At 38.0% G+C, this 19,180-nt stretch overlaps 1 protein-coding gene across 1 annotated transcript; it reads right to left on the reverse strand.

Annotated features, from left to right (window-relative positions):
• On the reverse strand, positions 2,774-4,788 carry LOC100517094 (olfactory receptor 8S1-like). The gene has a single exon (XM_003126653.2). The coding sequence runs from the start codon at positions 4,288-4,290 to the stop codon at positions 3,379-3,381; it is 912 nt and encodes a 303-aa protein (XP_003126701.1). The 5' UTR covers positions 4,291-4,788; the 3' UTR covers positions 2,774-3,378.

Here is a 19,180-nt window from a genome sequence, read left to right on the forward strand (position 1 = left end):
AAATCAGTGAAGTTAGAACACTCCCTCACACCTTATACAAAAATATACTCAAAATGGCTTAAAGACTTAAACATAAGACATGACAGCATAAAAGTCAAAGAAGAAAACACAGGCAAGACATTCTCTGACATAAATATACTGATGATTTCTTAGTCACTTCCACAAGGTAGTAGAAATGAAAGCAAAAATAAATAAATTGGACTTAAACTTACAAGCTTTTGCACAGCAAAGGAAACCATAGACATGATGAAAAGAAAACCTATGGAATGGGAGAAAATAGTTGCATTATGAAGTGGCTGACAAGGGCTTAATTTCCAAAATATATAAGTGGCTCATACAACTCAACAACAACAAAAAACAATCAAAAAATGGGCAGAAGATCTAAATATACATTTCTCCAAAGACATACAGATGGCCGATAAGCACAAGAAAAATGTTCAACACGGCTAATTATTAGAGAAATGCAACTCAATGAGGTACTGTTCCACACTGGTCAGAATTGCCATAATTAAAAAGTCTACAAATAATGAATTGCTGGAGAAGATGTGGAGGAAAGGGAACCCTCCTGCACTGTTGGTGGGAATGTTAAATGATACAACCACTACAGAAAACAGTATGAATGTCCTTTAAAAAGTAAAATAGTTACCATATGATCCAGCAATTTTACTTCTGGGTATACATCTAGAAAAAACCGTAATTCAAAAAGATACATGCACTTCACTTCAGTGTTCGATGCAGGCTATTTACAATAGCCAAGACATGGAAACAACCTAAATGCCCATTGACAGGATAAATGGATAAAGATGATGTGGCTTATACATACAATAGAATATTACTCAGCCTTAAAAATGGATGCAATAATGCCATTTGAAGCAACATTAATGTACCTAGAGATTATCATACTAAGTGAAATGTCATACAGAAAATATATCACTTATATGTAGAATCTTAAAAAATGACACAAATGAACTTATTTACAAAACAGGAGTAGACTCAGAAAACAAACTTGTGGTTACCAAAAGGGGAAGGTGGGGGAAGAATAAACTAGGAGTTTGGGATTAGCAGATACAAACTCTTATATAAAAATTAGATAAGTAACAAAGCCCTCTTGTATAGCATAGGGAACTATATTCAATATCTTGTATTAAATCATAATGGACAAGAATATGAAAAAGAATATATATATATATATATCTGAATCAATTTGGGGTACACAATAAACTAATCAACATTGTAAATCAACTACACTTCAATTTTTTAAAAAAAAGACATTAACTTTAGGGTTTCTTGAGCAAAGTCAGCATGATTTTAAAAATAGTGTAGCCATTGAAAAATTAAGCAGGAGTTCTCCTGTTGTGCAGCAGGTTAAGGATCTGGCATTGCCACTGCAGCAGCTTGGGTTGTAACTGTGGCACAGGTTTGATCCCTGGCCCAGAACTTCTGCATGCCACAGGAGCTGCCAGGAAAAAAAAAAAAAAAGAATTAAGCAGAGTGAAAAAATGTAATGGGAAAAAGAGTAGGAAGTAAAAGGAAGACACAGAAAATGTGGGGAAAAAATAGAAACCAATCTGAATTTACCAATAATTACCATAATTATTAAACTCTCTTCTTAAAAAGAAAACCAGAATGCAGTTATATACTAATTACAAAGACATACCTAAAAACACAATAAAAAATGTTAAGTGAAAGAAGCAAGTCATTGAAGAAAACAAACAGTATGATTCTACTGTATAAAGTTAAGAAACTGCTAAAGCAGAACTCAATCTTATTTAGTGATAATAAGTGATAAACTACAAATAGAAGCAACAGTATGAGGATTATGCAATTTAGGACATCGGTTACCTCTGGGGAGAGGAAAAATGCAATATGATGGGGGCTACACAGATAGCTTTTAAGGCCCTGAAATTGTTCTGTTTCTTAAGTAGAGGAATGAGTACACAGTTGATTTATTTTTGTTTTTTTTATATTGTACATATAATTTTGTAACAATCATACATAGTTAAAGATTGAGAGAGGCCTATAGTCCTATAGGAAGAACAAGATAAAAATAGGGACTTTCCTGTTGTGGCTCAGTGGTTAATGGTTCCATGAAGTTGCGGGTTCAATCCCTAGCCTTGCTTAGTGGGTAAAGGATCCAGATGTGGCTGTGGTGTAGGCTGACAGCTACAGCTTTGATTTGACCCCTAGCCTGGGAACTTCTTTATGCCATGGGTATGGCCCTAAAAAGACAAAAAAGAAAAAAGAAAAAAAAAGTAGTCTTGTGGCCAAAAGTACAGAAGCAAGAATTCAATCCTCAGAGCGTCTGTCAGCATGGCTCAGGCAACCAGATCAGGAAGCAGAGTTTCTAGGTTAAAGTGCTCCCACTTGAGGGGCTGTCTCATGTGGAATCTTGCTTCCACCATAGCCTCAGACTGTACTTGCTCTCTGGGACAAATTAGTGACCTCTAAGCAGGAAAACTGGCTGTTGAATGCCCTCAGCTCCTCTCAGGTGAGGTGAAGGAAGTGCTTGCTAGTCACTTTTCTGGAGCATCTGTCTCTTGGCTTTATGCTGTGCTGAAGAATCTTTTAAAATGGCAGTCTTCAGATGGTGGCCGAAGGAACAGGCTGTGTTTGCCTTTGTGGACAGTCCAGCTCTTCCCTTCTTTTCAATGCCCTAAAATAATGTAGGTTTTTCCTTTTTTTCTTTTACAATTTTTTTTAAAAAAATTTTATTGGAGTATAGTTGACTTAACAATGTAATAGTTTCAGATGTACAGCATATAAATATATCCATTCTTCTTTTCCATTAAGTTATTACAAACTATTGAGTAGATTTTCCTGTGCTATACAGTAGATTCTCCTTAATCATCTGTCTTATACAGCAGTGTATAGATGTTATTCCCACCTTCTCAATTCTTCAGTCCCCCCCAATAGTTTCACCTATAGTGACCACTACAGTTTTGCAGAGTGAAGCAGATCATGAGATGACAAATGTTCTCTTCTCGACTACTCCACTGACTACCTTTCTCAATTATGTAGGATTCTTCACGTTGAGATGTCAGTATTCCATCTGTTTCCAAGGACAGTTTTCTCAAACATTAGTTGGTCTAAAACATTGTTTCTCAAACTTGAGCATGCATCATGCACCTGGTTGACTAATAAAACACAGATTATTGAGCTCCAGCTCTAGGGTTCCTGATTTAGTAGATCAGAGGTTGGGTCTGAGAATCTGTCTTTCTAGCAAGCTTGCTGGTTCTGATACTGCTGGTCTGTGGGTGACACTTTAAGAACAACTGGCCTCAAATGTCTTTTTTTTCTTCTCAAAGTGTTTCTGAGTATCCTCCCTCCCCATTTTCTGACTGAACACCACACAGAGAATCCCTTCTCTGAGGAGCACATTCACTGCCTCAGCATCCTTTGCAGAGCTGCCTTTACCTCCTGGTTCTTGAGGCTGTAGATGAGGGGGTTCAGCAAGGATGTGATCACACCGTACTGAATGGAGACCATTTGCTCCAACACTGAGCCTGATGCAGGGCTGATGTACCTGAATAGAGCTGTCCCATAGAACAGGAGCACCACTGTGAGGTGGGAGGAGCAGGTGGAGAAGGCCTTGCCTTGGCCCTCAGAGGAGTGGATGTTCAGAATGGCAGGAATGATTCTGGAGTAAGAGAACAGGATCAGGGGAAGTGTCAGAAGTCCCAGAAATGCACTGGTCCCTGACAGAAGGAACTCGTTAGCAGCAGGATCTGTACAGGACAGAGGGAATAGTGATGGTAGCTCACAGCAGAAATGGGAGATGATGTTGGATCCGCAGAAATGTAACTTGTGGATGAAAATATTATTTACTAATGAGTTCAGAAACCCCATCACCCATGCTGCACTGACCATTGCATTGCAGAGAGTCCTGTTCATAACCATGGTGTAGAGCAGAGGATGGCAGACAGCAGCATAGCGGTCATAGGCCATGGCAGAGAGAAGACTGGCTTCGGTACATCCATTGAGAAGAAAAAAGAAACTCTGGGTAATGCAGCCCCACACTGAGATGCTTTTCTTCTGAGACAGGAAGTTCTGTAGCATTTTGGGCATGGTAACTGAGGAGAAGCAGATATCTATGAAGGACAGGTGCCCAAGAAAGAAATACATGGGGATGTGGAGGTGAGAATCCCCTCTGATCACCAGGATCATCACCAGATTCCCTATGAGGGTCAGGAGATAAATTCCTAGGAAGAGCGCAAAGAGCAGAGCCCGGCTGTGGGGGTCATCAGACAGCCCGAGGAGGATGAACTCGGTGAAGAAAGTGAAGTTGTTCATGGTTGTTTATAAATGTCACCCCTAGAAAGAAATCCTCTGCACTTCAGAATCTTAGTAATTTTTTAGTGATCAGAATATCATCCCCACACCCTAAAACGTCTCAGCAGTACTTCTTTCAGCTTAAAAATAGAAAAGGAAAAGGAGTTGAGTAATTCCAGTTGTGACTTTTATGAGTTGAATTGTGCCTAACCCCAGCAGATATGCTGAAGTCTTAACCCCTAGTAGATCACAATGTGATCTTACTTGGAAACAGGTCACTGCAAATGTAGTAAATATGAGATCATAGTGGCATAGTATGGGTTCTTAATTCAATATGACTGATGTTCTTATCAGAGAGAGGAGAAAGCCTTGTGAAGAAGACACAGAGAGAGGACAGCCATGTGATAGCAGAGCAGAAGTTGGGTGATGCACCCACAAGTCAAGAAAGCCATGAGGAGTTCCCGTTGTGGCGCAGTGGTTAACGAATCCGACTAGGAACCATGAGGTTGCGGGTTCGGTCCCTGCCCTTGCTCAGTGGGTTAACAATCCGGCGTTGCCGTGAGCTGTGGTGTAGGTTGCAGACGCGGCTCGGATCCTGCGTTGCTGTGGCTCTGGCGTAGGACAGTGGCTGCAGCTCCGATTCGACCCCTAGCCTGGGAACGTCCATATGCCGCGGGAGCGGCCCAAGAAATAGCAAAAAGACAAAAAAAAAAAAAAAAAAGCCACGATTGACAGCCATCACCAGTAGCTGGGAAGAGGCAAGGAAGGATTCTTCCCTACAAGTTTCAGGATGAATGTGGCCCTAACAAAACCTTGTTGTCAGACTTTTAGACAATTTATAGACCAGAACTATGAGACAAAATTCTATTGACTTAAGCCACCCAGTTTCTAGTACTTCGTTAAGTGACTTTAAGAGTTTTTTGCTTCTTGGCTCTCCCCAACAGGTCCCACTAATTCTGTCAGTGAATACAGCACATATCTTTAGAACCTAAATCAGATGACAAGATTTAATCATTAAGAGTATACTTATGAGAATAAACAGTGTGGTTCAAATGAAACTATTTCAGAAAATAGACATTTAGTTGCAAGTTATTTTATATTTAGTCTTGGATAATAAAAACAAGAACTGTAGAACTCACCATCTTATCATAGATGTTCTGGGTTTCAGATGAAGATAGGGAAAGGGACTTGAATAATGCTACTAGAGGTTGCAAGAGGCTTTCCAAACATTTCAGGACCACTTCAGGAGTACCCTATCTCTCCAAAGATGTATTAGCTGGAGAAGTATTTGTGGGACTGGGTAGGAATGGTTCAGGAAAGTTTGCTCCATCCTTGGGCCAGTAAGGTCAGGCTCTCAGCATCTCAGAGTAGGGGGGATGGAGGATCACAGAGGTGAAATGCCTTGCTCCACATCACACAGCTTATCAGCAGAACATCCAGCAATTAAACTGAATGCTCTGTTCTCCGTCCAGTGTGCTTTCCACCACAGCACACCCAACAGATGGACAATATATATTTTGAGTCAAAGTATCTGTATCTTAAACATAGCACTGTCCCTAAAATAAAAAAAGCTAAACCTGAAAAATGAAAGCTATGTATGTGAACTTGAGCAAAAGACTTATCCCTTCAGAAGGTAAAATTTCACTTCAACAAAATGGAACAATTTTATCTATCTCACACGGTTGACATCAGCTTATTCTATCTTGGTTTTAGCTTACAACCTGACAATCAAGTGCTTATTAAGTATTTCATTTACAGGAGTTCCCATCACAGCACAGTGGAAATGAATCCAACTAAGTACCATGAGTATGTGGGTTTGATCCCTGGCCTTGTTCAGTGGGTTAAGGATCCATCGTTGCCATAAGCTGTGGTGTAGGTCACAGATATAGCTTGGATCTGGAGTTGCTACAGCTGTGATGTAGGCTGGCAGCTGTAGCTCTGATTGGACCCCTAGCCTGGGGAACTCCATATGCCATGGGTGCAGCCCTAAAAAGCAAAAAAAAAAAAAAAAAAAAAAAAAAGTATTTCATTTCCTTCCTTTCACTTTGCTATTGTTATTGTTTTTTACTGACCCAAAAATGTCCAGACTAGGACTTTTATTTTTTTTTTTATTTTCCCACTGTACAGCAAGGGGATAAAGTTATCCTTACATGTATACATTACATTTTTTTCTCCACCCTTTCTTCTGTTGCAACATGAGTATCTAGACAAAGTTCTCAATACTATTCAGCAGGATCTCCTTGTAAATCTATTCTAAATTGTGTCTGATAAGCCCAAGCTCCCGATCCCTCCCACTCCCTCCCCCTCCCATCGGGCAGCCACAAGTCTCTTCTCCAAGTCCATGATTTTCTTTTCTGAGGAGATGTTCATTAGACTAGGACTTTTAAAAATGTTCACATTTTTTCACTGGAACCTGAAATGGATTATAACTACCTCCTCAGCAGTCTTTTCAGAACTAGTCTCAACACCCACAGCCTCTCTGTCTCTTCTCAGACCATATTGCCATGGTTCTTGAAAAGCCTGATAATGATGACATAAATAGAAAAGTTATGCTAGAGGAAATTCCAGAGATAAGCATTTATGAAAATGTTCAACTCAGTTTTTTTTTTTTTTTTTTGGCTGCACCCACAGCATATGGAAGTTCCTGGGCCAGGGACTGAGTCTAAGTTGCAGCTGTGACCTATGCCATGGCTGCAGCAATGCTGGATCCTTAACCCACTGTGCTAGGCGGGTGATTGAACCTGTGCTGCCAGAGACAACACTGGATCTTTAACCTGCTGTGCCACAGTGGGAAGTCCATCAAGTTAGTGTTTTAAAAGATAAAATAAATCCCACTGTGGTACAGTGGGTTAAGAATCTGACTGCAGCAGTTTAGGTCAATGCTGTGGCTTGGGTTCAATCCCTGGTCTGGTGCAGTGGGTTAAAGGATCTGGCATATCTACAGCTGTGACATAGGTCACAACTACAACTTAGGTTCTGGCCCAGGAACTTCCCTATACCAAGGGTGCAGTCATTAAAAGAAAAAAGAAAAAAAAAGATGAATCCAATGTGATTTTTCAAAAAAGTGTACAATAATCATCCTAGGGAAACCAGTTAAAACAACATCTATACATTGTTAGTGGCATTATAAACTGCATACTATGAGTCAGCAGCCCTTGGATTTATGCTAAAACTATAACTCAAAATACTGATGTGATAAATAAACTAATTCACACTGCCTTGTTATATGTTCAATAAAAACTGAAACAAATTAATATCTCCATATTCTGTAATGTCTAAACACCAACTGGATAGATTATGTAGACAATAAAATGATAATCATGAAGACTGTGGCAACATGTGAACATAGCCATATTAGCTGTAGCAATAGTAGCTGCAAAAAATAAGAAATTTCTCTTTGGTATGATTAGAGCTGGTCTTCAAGACTTTCCCCATGATCTTCCTCAAGCCTCCAGCTCTTTTTCCTTCAAACACCCCATCAAATCCCTGGCTTAAAGTGCACCTAGTTAACAACAGACTTGCTTCCCTTTCTCCTTTGATGATGCACCCAAACAATGTATTTGCTCCTAAAGCATTTTGCTTAATTTTAAGAGGATCAATTTATTAAAGAAGGAGATAAAGGTGTCCACTCATGATGAGGTCCCCTAGATTGAAGTCATCTTTCTGGGTACCAGAATCATTCTTCCCAGAGAGGTTCAGACATCTTGGTGGGAGGGAACAGAGTGAGTTGACAGGATGGCTGGGAGGAATTCCAGGGCAAGGAACAATGGAGAAACTATTCTGAGGAGGGAGAGGAGCTTTAATAGAAAGAAACTGACTACCTAAGAAACAGAAAGGAAGAGAATAAGAAGGTGCAAGCTATGCCCTTCCGGCCCTAAGCACATGAAGATTTCCCAGTATTCTTAGGGAATATTTGTGAACACTGGTCTTGGCTTTTCAGATAAAGAGATTTCAATTCTCATTCCCAGCTCTGACAATCATAGCAGGTGTTAGGAGAAATCTCCACTCTGAAACTTTCCAAAAGACTGCACTGCCAGATTAATTCCTCTCTACAGCTTTGTCCTCTCTGCAGTTTTATTTTTGTTTGGAAGCAGGGGATACAACTTCATGATCATTTGCTGTCCCTGAAGCCATAAGCTCTTAGAACTCTTAGCAAAAGTTGTGCAAGAGGGAATGAGAAGTTCTCCTGTTTCTTGTACTCCTGCCATGGCACATATTTGAGGAAATGATCCTCCAGTCCCCCTTCAGGGTGCCTCCTGCCAACCCCATACCAAAACATGATCTTTTCTGTCAGGGACCAGGGACATGAAGTGGGGGATATAGAAAGATCCCAGATAGACGGAAGTGCACAAAGATCAACAACTCATGAGAGTCTACTCCTGGGGGAAAAAAACCTGTCTTACCTGTTTACTTTGGCCATGATGTCTCCCTTATGACTACTTCTGTTTCTTTTTCACTGCCATGAGGAATTTGGGTTAGAATCTGAATTGCAAAAACTTAGGAAAGTTTCTTTCTTCACCCCTGTTGGTGAGCTGGATGGACTGTTCTAAATCTGGCTCCTCTTTGGGGTTGGCCTATTGCCCTCACAGCTGAGCACATGGACTTAGAGAGGGCCCTAGCTAAACCTTAGGAAAAGTCAATTTTATTTCCTGACAGCTTATAGGATCAGACTCTGTGTGGTCAGTTCCAGCTTAATCCTAAAGGGCCAGTGGTTTCTGCATGGACCTTGCTAAAAAAATAATCAGTTCTTGCCAGTCTCCTTGTGAGAACCTACCTCAGTCCTGAGAAGAGCTCCTAACCAATTTGTAGGAGTCTTCTATTCCTCCAGTGCTGTTCTCTTTGGCTATTTCTTTGCCAAAATAGCCCTGGGAGAGGAGTAAGAGTAAGGACCCCAGAGAGCCTAGAACTGCTCACTGCTCGTGGGGGAAGCTGCAACAGTCAGAATCATTTGAGACCTGGTGATTACTTTAAAGGGCTAGCTATGATTTGGAAGAAGAAGCAAAGGGACAGTGTAAAATCTGACAAATAAAACTCAGTGTCCAACCTATAAATGTATGCACAAAGAGGCACAAGCGTTCATCTGCACATGCATGCACATGCTACCTACAAACTATTAACATTCTATTTAGTTGTGGATTTACTTCAAATTCAATTAACTTCAAATGTGCTATATATATGTAGTTTTTCTTTTTGCACATATTCATCATATGGCCCTGTAAGAGAAATTTGAGCCATGAAGAAGAAGCAGCTCTAACTTTCTTTCTTTTTTTTTTTTTGTCTTTGTCTTTTGTCTGTTGTTGTTGTTGCTATTTCTTGGGCCGCTCCGCGCATATGGAGGTTCCAGGCTAGGGGTTGAATCGAGCTGTAGCCACCGGCCTACGCCAGAGCCACAGCAACGCAGGATCTGAGCCGCGTCTGCGACCTACACCACAGCTCACGGCAACGCCGGATCGTTAACCCACTGAGCAAGGGCAGGGACCGAACCCGCAACCTCATGGTTCCTAGTCGGATTCGTTAACCACTGCGCCACGACGGGAACTCCAGCTCTAACTTTCTTGATACTCTACTTATAAATATATTCTCTGTCCTTTTTTATTTATTGATAGAAGTATCTGCCTTTAATCCAAGACTGGCACCTGTACTTTAACTCCATCCCATCCCAAGCCTCTGGGTCCTTCTCTTTCAACTATGCTACATTTTCACCATCAATTTATTTCTCTTACTCATTTGTATCAAGAATACAAATATGTTAAAATGTCTCCTGGGAGTTCCCATCATGGCTCAGTGGAAACGAATCTGACCAGTATCCATGAGGATGCAGGTTCGATCCTTGGCTCTACTCAGTGGGTTAAGGATCTGGCATTGCTGTGAGCTGTGGTGTAGGTCATAGATGCAGGTGAGGTCCCACGTTGCTGTGGCTATGGTGTAGGCTGGCAGCTGTAGCTCAGATTTGACCCCTAGCCTGGGAACTTACATATGCCACAGGTGCAGCCCTAAAAAGCAAAAAAAAAAAAAAGTCTTCCATATTTAAAAGTATCCAGCAGACTCCCCCCGCCATGTTTCACTGATCTACATTGTCTTACTCTACTTCTCTCACAGCCACTTCTACTGAAAGTATAATTTATCTATACTGCCTCCAAGCTTTTCTTACTTACCATGACACAACACTCTGACTTCTGCACCGACCATTCTTTTTTCTTCCTGTTCCTGGTGACTTCTACAACCAGTATGAAGTTTTCTCCTGATACTAGGATGCAAGGAACACCTGTTTCAGTCCTCATCTTTTGGATGATTGGACATCTAATCTCTGGACTCTTTACATAGTTAAGAAAAAGCTGGGAAGAGGGAGTTATTCTTTTTCTTGGGCCATCATGAAAATAACCCTTAGATAGGTATATCTTTGGAAGGAGTCTAGAATTCTTCCCCAATGGGACCAGATCAGGAGGAGCAGTGGTTTCCCTCAGTGATGTGCACTTGGGTTTTACTTCTTCATAGATTGGAGGACACCAATTGTGAATGGATAACTTAGACATGCTTATATTTTATAAAAGTAGCATTTGGGTATAAATAATTCACATTGTCTAAGGATCAGGCTTAGAAATATTACATACAGCATTATTATTTACATATTAATACATATACTACCTATTTGAATTGAAGCTGAGGCTCTGGCCTATGCCACAGCAACACCAGATCTGAGCCGAATCTTCAACCTACACCTCAGTTAGCGGCAACGCTGGATCCTTAACCCATGGAGTGTGGCCAGGGATGGAATTGCATCCTCATGGACATTATGTCTGGTTCTTAACCCACTGAGTCACAATGAGAACTCCTCACCTGCCTGTTTTTAAGAAAATAAAGTTTTACTGGCACAAGGTTTGATAATCCATTGACTTATAGCTATTCAAGCTATATGGCTGCTTTCACACATGGCAGAGTTGTGTGGTGACAGTGGAGACTGTACATATGACCTCTAAGGCATAAAATGTTTGCCATCTGGCCCTTTTAGAAAAAGGTTTGCTTACCCCTTCTGCATGTCATACTAAGGAGCTCAACAGAGTTTATCCTGAGTCTTTATAGAACCATTGAGTGGTTGGGAAATTGAGTCTAGAGCAAACAACTAAAGTGACTACTTTAGAGGCAGATAAAGGATCCTATTCCTGAACAATATCAATAAGTGTAAACAATGTAAACTCACTTATTAAAATAAAAATGCCTCATTTTAGGTTATAAGTGAGACCTAAAGATGCGGTATAGTCAAGAAATATACACAATTAAAATTATTCCATAATAAAGTACAGGGATAGATAAAGTTATACCGAATAAATTGAAACAAATGGAAAGTTAAGATCTTAGTAACAGATAATGTTGAATTGTTCTTAAAAATATTACTCATGTCAAAAAGGAGCATTTTTTAACAGTGACTATTCCCCATGATAAAGAATTATCTTGAGTAGCTGTTTCAAAAAAAAAAAACAATAAAACCTCCAAAATAATTATAAATATCAGAAATATAATGAAACAATAAAAGGAGACTTTAATTCAACTATTCAGTTCATCCTAGACCCAGAAAAGAAAAAAATGTAGATGATCTTTGTAATGAAATCTAATTAGATTTAGAACTCTGTAACTCAAGTGTATTTTTAGAGATGAACTATATATTTTATTTGGCTAGAAAGAATATCTTAATAAAATTTCCCAAATAGGAAAAAAAAAAAAGAAAAATAGATGACATTTTGTCAAATGCAATAAAACAAGAATTTAATTTCAAACTAATAAACCATTCTTGCCATCTGTACAATTCTTATAAAGACTTGTGTCAGGTAATCAAAACCAAAATTTGAAAATATCTAGCAAATGTTTTGATAAGCACTTTATATCAACTATGACGGAATATTAATATGTGGAAATAGAAAGAAAAATTCATAGCCTTAATTACTTAATCATGAAGAAAGAACAAGGATCTGGCATTGTTGTGAGCTGCAGGTATAGGTTGCAGATGCGGCTCAGATCCAGCATTGCTGTGGCTGCGGTGTAGGGCTGCAGCTGCAGCTCTGATTTGACCCCTAGCTCGGGAACCTCTATATGCCAGGGGTACAGCCCTAAAAAGACCAAAAAATAAAAATAAACACTGCCAAAATAAATAGAGGAAACTAAAAAGAAAGTCAGGAAGTATAAGCTGAAATAAATCAATTAAAAGATACATCTTAATAAATCCAAGTGTTTGTCTTATGAAGAAATTATGATGAAAGCAGATAAACCTAATTAACTCAATAAAAAAGGAAAAAAAAATCACCAAAATGAAAAATGATAATCTGTAACTAACCACAGATACAGAAGAAACAGACACTATAATATTATAATTACAATATAAATATTAGAAAAGAATTGTCATTGATTCCTGTCCCCGGTCCTGCCTCTCCTCCTCTCCCATTCCTGTCTCTCCTCCTCTCCCATTTCCAAAAGCAGTAAGCTCGGGGTACTTCATTGTGATTTCTGCCAAGTCTTTAAGGAAATGATCATCCAAATATTACAAGCAATCATGCCTCAGTATCCAACCCAGGGGTTGATTTCAGGAACCCCATGGATACCAAAATCTGATATACTTAAAAATCCCTTAAAAATAGCATGATACAGTAGTGTGTGTGTGTCTCCACTATTTTTGGAAATATTTTTGTGAGACTGGTATTTTGTCATCCTTAAATGTTTAATAGGATTCACTAGCGAAGGCATTTGAGCTTGATGTTTTCTTTGTGGGAAGGCTTTTTTTTTTTTTTTTTTTTTTTTTTTTTAATATGGCACATGGAAGTTCCCAGGCTAGGGTTTGAATTGGAGTTATATGCCACAGCTATGCCACAGCCACAGCAATGCAGGATCCAAGCCACGTCTGTGACCTACACCCACAGCTCACAGCAACATTAGATCCCCAACCCACTGAGCAAGGCCAGGGATGGAACCTGCATCCTCATGGATACTAGTCGGATTCTTTTCTGCTGCGCCACAATGGGAACTGCAGGAAGGTTTTTAATTACTCATTCAAGTTTTAAAAAAAGACATCAGACTATTGATATTTTCTTTTCTTCTTTTCCCTGTTCTGAGAATTTACATATTTTACGGATTTTTTCTATTTTACCTAAGTAGTCAACTTTGATAGAATAAGTTGTTCAAAATATTCCCTAATTATTGTTTTAATACTGGTGGAATTTGTATTGAATTTCCTTTCATTGTTGATATTGACCAGTTCTGCTGAAGGGTTATCACTTCAATGATCTTTTTAAAGGAAAGGGTTTTTATTTAATTTTTTCCTTTTTTTTTTGTTCATTATGTATTTCCTTGACTTCAATTCCTATCCTTACAATATTCTTCTTTCTGATTATTTTGAACATAATTTCCTTTTACTAGCTTCTTAAGGTGGAAGCTTATATCATTGATGTTAGACTTCTTTCATTTCTAATATAAAGCATTTAAAGCTCTAATTTTTCTCAAAGCACTGCTTTATCCAATGACTTTTTAAAATTGAGATATTATTGACATATTGTGTAAGTTTAAGGTTTACAAAGTGTTGACTTGATACACTTACATGTTATAATATGATTACTATAACAGTATTACCTAGTATCTCTATGATGTCACATAACTGTCATTTCTTTTTTTGTCCTGAGAGCATTTAAGACCTAATCTCTTAGCAACTTTCAAGTACATTGTACATAATTGTTGACTGTAATCACTATGCTGTGCATTAGATCTCTAGAACTTATATATCTTCTAACTGTAAGTTTGTACATCTTGGTCAATATCTCCCCCAATTCATACACCTCCTTGTCGTGGTGACTACCATAATAATACTCTATAAATTCAGCTGTTTTAGATTCCACATATAAGGGATATCATACAGTATTTTTCTCTATCTGATCTCATTTAGCATAATATCAAGGTCTATCCATGTTCCAAATGGCAGGACTTCCTCTTTGTCATGTTGAATAATATTTGATTGTATGCATACCACATACTTGTTATCCATTCATTTGTTGATGGGAACTTAGGTTGTTTCCATTTCTTGGCTATCGTGAATAATGCTTCAATAAGCACATAAGTATGGATATCTTTTCAATATCCTGTTTAATTTGCTTTGGTTATTTACCCAGAAGTAGGATTGCTAGATCTATTTTTAATTATTTGAGGTACATACATGCTGTTTTCCATAGTGGCTGCACTATTTACATTCCTATCAACAATGCACAGTGTTCCCTTTTCTCTACATCTTTACCAGCACTTGTTATCTGTTATCTTTTTGATGATCCAAGCTAACAGGCATGAGATGATATCTCATTATGGTTTTGACTTGCATTTCCCTGATGACTAGTAAGGTTGAGCATCCTTTAACATACCTGTTGGATATTTGGATATCTTCTTTGGGAAATGTCTATTCAGTTCCTCTGGCTGTTTTAAAATCATTATTTGTTGTTGTATTTGAATTATATGAGTTCTTTATATATTTCAAATACTAACCCTTTATCTGATATATGGTTTGCAAATATTTTCTCTCATTCCATAGGTTTCCTTTCAATTTTTTTGATTGCTTCTTTTGTCGTGTAGAAGCTTTTTAGTTTGATGTAGTCCTACTTCTTGGTTTTTGCTTTTGTTGTTTGTGCTTTTGGTGTCATATACACACAAAAAAATGTTGTTAGGACCAATGTCAGAGAGATTTTCCCCCTATGTTTTCTTCTGGGAGTTTAAAGAGGTTCATGTCTTATGTTTAAGTTTTATTCCATTTCAAGTTAATTTTTGTGAGTGGTCTAAGATAGGAGTCCAGTTTCATTTTTCTACATGTAGTTACATAATTTTATCAATGCCATTTATTGAAGAAACTATCTTTTTCCCATTGAATATTCTTGGCTCCCTTGTCAAATATTAGTTGACCATATATGTGGGATGTGTTTCTGGGCTCTTTGTTCTCTTCTTTGGTCTGTGTGTCTGTTTTTATGCCCATGACATATTGTTTAAATTACTAGAGTTTGTAGTACAGTTTGAGATTAGGAAGTGTGGCCTCCAGCTTTGTTCTTTCTCAAGAATGCTTTGGCTATTTCAACCCAAATGTCCATCGACAGATGATTGGATTCGGAAGATGTGGTATATATACACAATGGAATACTACTCAGCCATAAAAAAGAATGACATCATGCCATTTGCAGCAACATGGATGGAACTAGAGAATCTCATCCTGAGTGAAATGAGCCAGAAAGACAAAGACAAATACCATATGATATCACTTATAACTGGAATCTAATATCCAGCACAAATGAACATCTCCTCAGAAAAGAAAATCATGGACTTGGAGAAGAGACTTGTGGCTGCCTGATGGGAGGGGGAGGGAGTGGGAGGGATCGGGAGCTTGGGCTTATCAGACACAACTTAGAATAGATTTACAAGAAGATCCTGCAGAGTAGCATTGAGAACTTTGTCTAGATACTCATGTTGCAACAGAAGAAAGGGTGGGGGAAAAAATGTAATTGTAATGTATACATGTAAGGATAACCTGACATCCTTGCTGTACAGTGGGAAAATAAAAAAATTATAAAAAAATAAATTAAAAAAAAAGAATGCTTTGGCTATTTTGAGTTTTTCATAGTTTCATACAAATTTTAGAATTGTCTATTTCTGTGAAAAAATGCCACTGGAATTTTGGTAGGGTTTGCATTAACTGTATAAATTGTTTTGGGAGGTATGGGTATTTTAACAGTACTTATTCTTCCAATCCATGAACATGGGATCCCTTTACATTTGATTGTGTTTTCTTTAATTTATTTTGTCAAAATATGTAGTTTTCACTATATAGATCATTCACTTCTATGGTTAAATTTATTCCTATGTATTTTATTTTTTGATGCTATTGTTTTCCTTATTTCTTTTTAGGCTATTTCACTGTTAGTTTATAGAAATGCAACTAATTATGATATGTTGATTTTATATCCTGCAACTTTACTGAATGTGTTGATTAGTTTCAACAGTTTTCTGGTTGAGTCTTTAAGATTTTCTATAAATAAGATCATATCATTTGCAAATAACAAAAATTTTAATTCTTTTCCAATGTGGATGCCTTTTATTTCTATACCTTACCTACTTGCTCTAGCTAGGACATCCAATACTGTCCTGAGAGTGGTGATGGTGGCCTCTCTTGTCTTGTTCCTGGTTAACAAAAAAAGATTGCAATCTTTTACTGGTGATTATGATATTAGCTCTTGCTTTCTCATATATGGCCTTTATTATATTGATGTTCCTTTCTATAACTAATTTCTTGACGGTTTTTTCATGAAAGGATGCTAAATTTTATCAAATGCTTTTTTCTATTTCTGTTGATATGATATGATTTTTATCTTTAAGTCTATTAATGTGATATACAATATTTATTGATATGCCTATGTTGAAGCATCCTTGCATTCCAGGAACAAATCCCACTTGATCAGGGTATCTGAACTTTTTGATATGTGCTTGAATTTGGTTTGCTAATATCTTATTGATAATTTCTGCATCTGTATTTAATGGAAATATTGGGCTTTAGTCTTATTATAGTATTTTTATGTGATTTTGATATCAGGGTAATGCTGGCCTCATGTTTTGAGTTTGGAAGTGTTTCCTCTTTTATGATTTTTTTTGGGAAGTGTTTGAGAATTTATTTCCATCTTCATTTATTTGAGATATTTTGTGCTTTCATTTTAATTTCTTCTTTGACCAATTGATTGTTCAGGATTGTGTTTATAGTTTCCAAAGGTTTGCATATTTTCCAGCTTTCCTCTTGTTGTTGATATCTAGTTTCATATCATTGTGGTTGGAAAAGATACTTGGTATGATTTAGATCTTCTTAAATCAAAGACTTCCTCTGTGGCCTATCATATGATCTTTCCTGGAGAATGTTTCACATGCACTTAAGAATGTGTATTTTGCCTCGGAATACACCTGACCAAAGAGGTAAAGGACCTATATGCCGAGAACTATAAAACTTTAATCAAAGAAATCAAAGAAGATGTAAAGAAATGGAAAGATATTCCATGTTCCTGGATTGGAAAAATCAATATTGTGAAAATGGCCATCCTACCCAAAGCAATCTACAGATTCAATGCAATCCCTATCAAATTACCCATGACATTGTTCACAGAACTAGAACAAACAATCCAAACATTTATATGGAACCACAAAAGACCCAGAATCGCCAAAGCAATCCTGAGAAACAAAAACCAAGCAGGAGGCATAACTCTCCCAGACTTCAAGAAATACTACAAAGCCACAGTCATCAAAACAGTGTGGTACTGGTATCAAAACAGACAGACAGACCAATGGAACAGAATAGAGAATCCGGAAATTAACCCTGACACCTATGGTCAATTAATCTTTGACAAGGGAGGCAGGAACATCAAATGGGAAAAGGAAAGTCTATTCAGCAAGCATTGCTGGCAAACCTGGACAGCTGTATGCAAAGCAATGAAACTAGAACACACCCTCACACCATGCACAAAAATAAACTCCAAATGGCTGAAAGACTTAAATATACGACAGGACACCATCAAACTCCTAGAAGAAAACATAGGCAAAACACTCTCTGACATCAACATCATGAATATTTTCTCAGGTCAGTCTCCCAAAGCAATAGAAATTAGAGCAAAAATAAACCCATGGGACCTCATCAAACTGAAAAGCTTTTGCACAGCAAAGGAAACCAAAAAGAAAACAAAAAGACAACTTACAGAATGGGAGAAAATAGTTTCAAATGATGCAACGGACAAGGGCTTAATCTCTAGAATATATAAACAATTTATACAACCCAACAGCAAAAAAGCCAATCAATCAATGGAAAAATGGGCCAAAGACCTGAATAGACATTTCTCCAAAGAAGATATACAGATGGCCAACAAACACATGAAAAAAATGCTCAACATCGCTGATTATAAGAGAAATGCAAATCAAAACTACCATGAGATACCACCTCACACCAGTCAGAATAGCCATCATTAATAAATCCACAAATAACAAGTGCTGGAGGGGCTGTGGAGAAAAGGGAACCCTCCTGCACTGCTGGTGGGAATGTAAACTGGTACAGCCACTATGGAGAACAGTTTGGAGATACCTTAGAAATCTATTCATAGAACTTCCATATGACCCTGCAATCCCACTCTTGGGCATCTATCCGGACAAAGCTCTACTTAAAAGAGACACATGCACCCGCATGTTCATTGCAGCACTATTCACAAGAGCCAGGACATGGAAACAATCCAAATGTCCATTGACAGATGACTGGATTAGGAAGAGGTGGTATATATACACAATGGAATACTACTCAGCCATAAAAAAGAATGACATCATGCCATTTGCAGCAACATGGATGGAACTAGAGAATCTCATCCTGAGTGAAATGAGCCAGAAAGACAAAGACAAATACCATATGATATCACTTATAACTGGAATCTAATATCCAGCACAAATGAACATCTCCTCAGAAAGAAAATCATGGACTTGAGAAGAGACTTGTGTTGCCTGATGGGAGGGGAGGAGTGGAGGGATCGGAGCTTGGCTTATCAGACACAACCTAGAATAGATTATAAGGAGATCCTGCTGAATAGCATTGAGAACTCTGTCTAGATACTCATGTTGCAACAGAAGAAAGGGTGGGGGAAAAAACTGTAACTGCAATGTATACATCTAAGGATGACCTGACCCCCTTGCTGTACAGTGGGAAAATAATAAAAAAAAAAAAAAAAAAAGAATGTGTATTTTGCTGCTGTTGGATGAAATGTTCTATAAATGTTTGTTAAGTCCATTTGGTCTAAAGTTCAACTGAAATCCAACATTTCCTTGTTGATTTTTTGGGGGGCTCTGGATGACATATCCATTGCTGAAAATGGGGTACTGAAAAACTCTA

The sequence above is a fragment of the Sus scrofa genome, chromosome 5, assembly GCF_000003025.6.
Source record: "Sus scrofa isolate TJ Tabasco breed Duroc chromosome 5, Sscrofa11.1, whole genome shotgun sequence".
In the NCBI taxonomy this organism is placed as follows: domain Eukaryota; kingdom Metazoa; phylum Chordata; class Mammalia; order Artiodactyla; family Suidae; genus Sus; species Sus scrofa.

What these genes read in the sequence shown, in the direction of transcription:
- LOC100517094 (XM_003126653.2), bottom strand. Translation starts at nt 4,290, where the DNA reads ATGAACAACTTCACTTTCTTCACCGAGTTCATCCTCCTCGGGCTGTCT.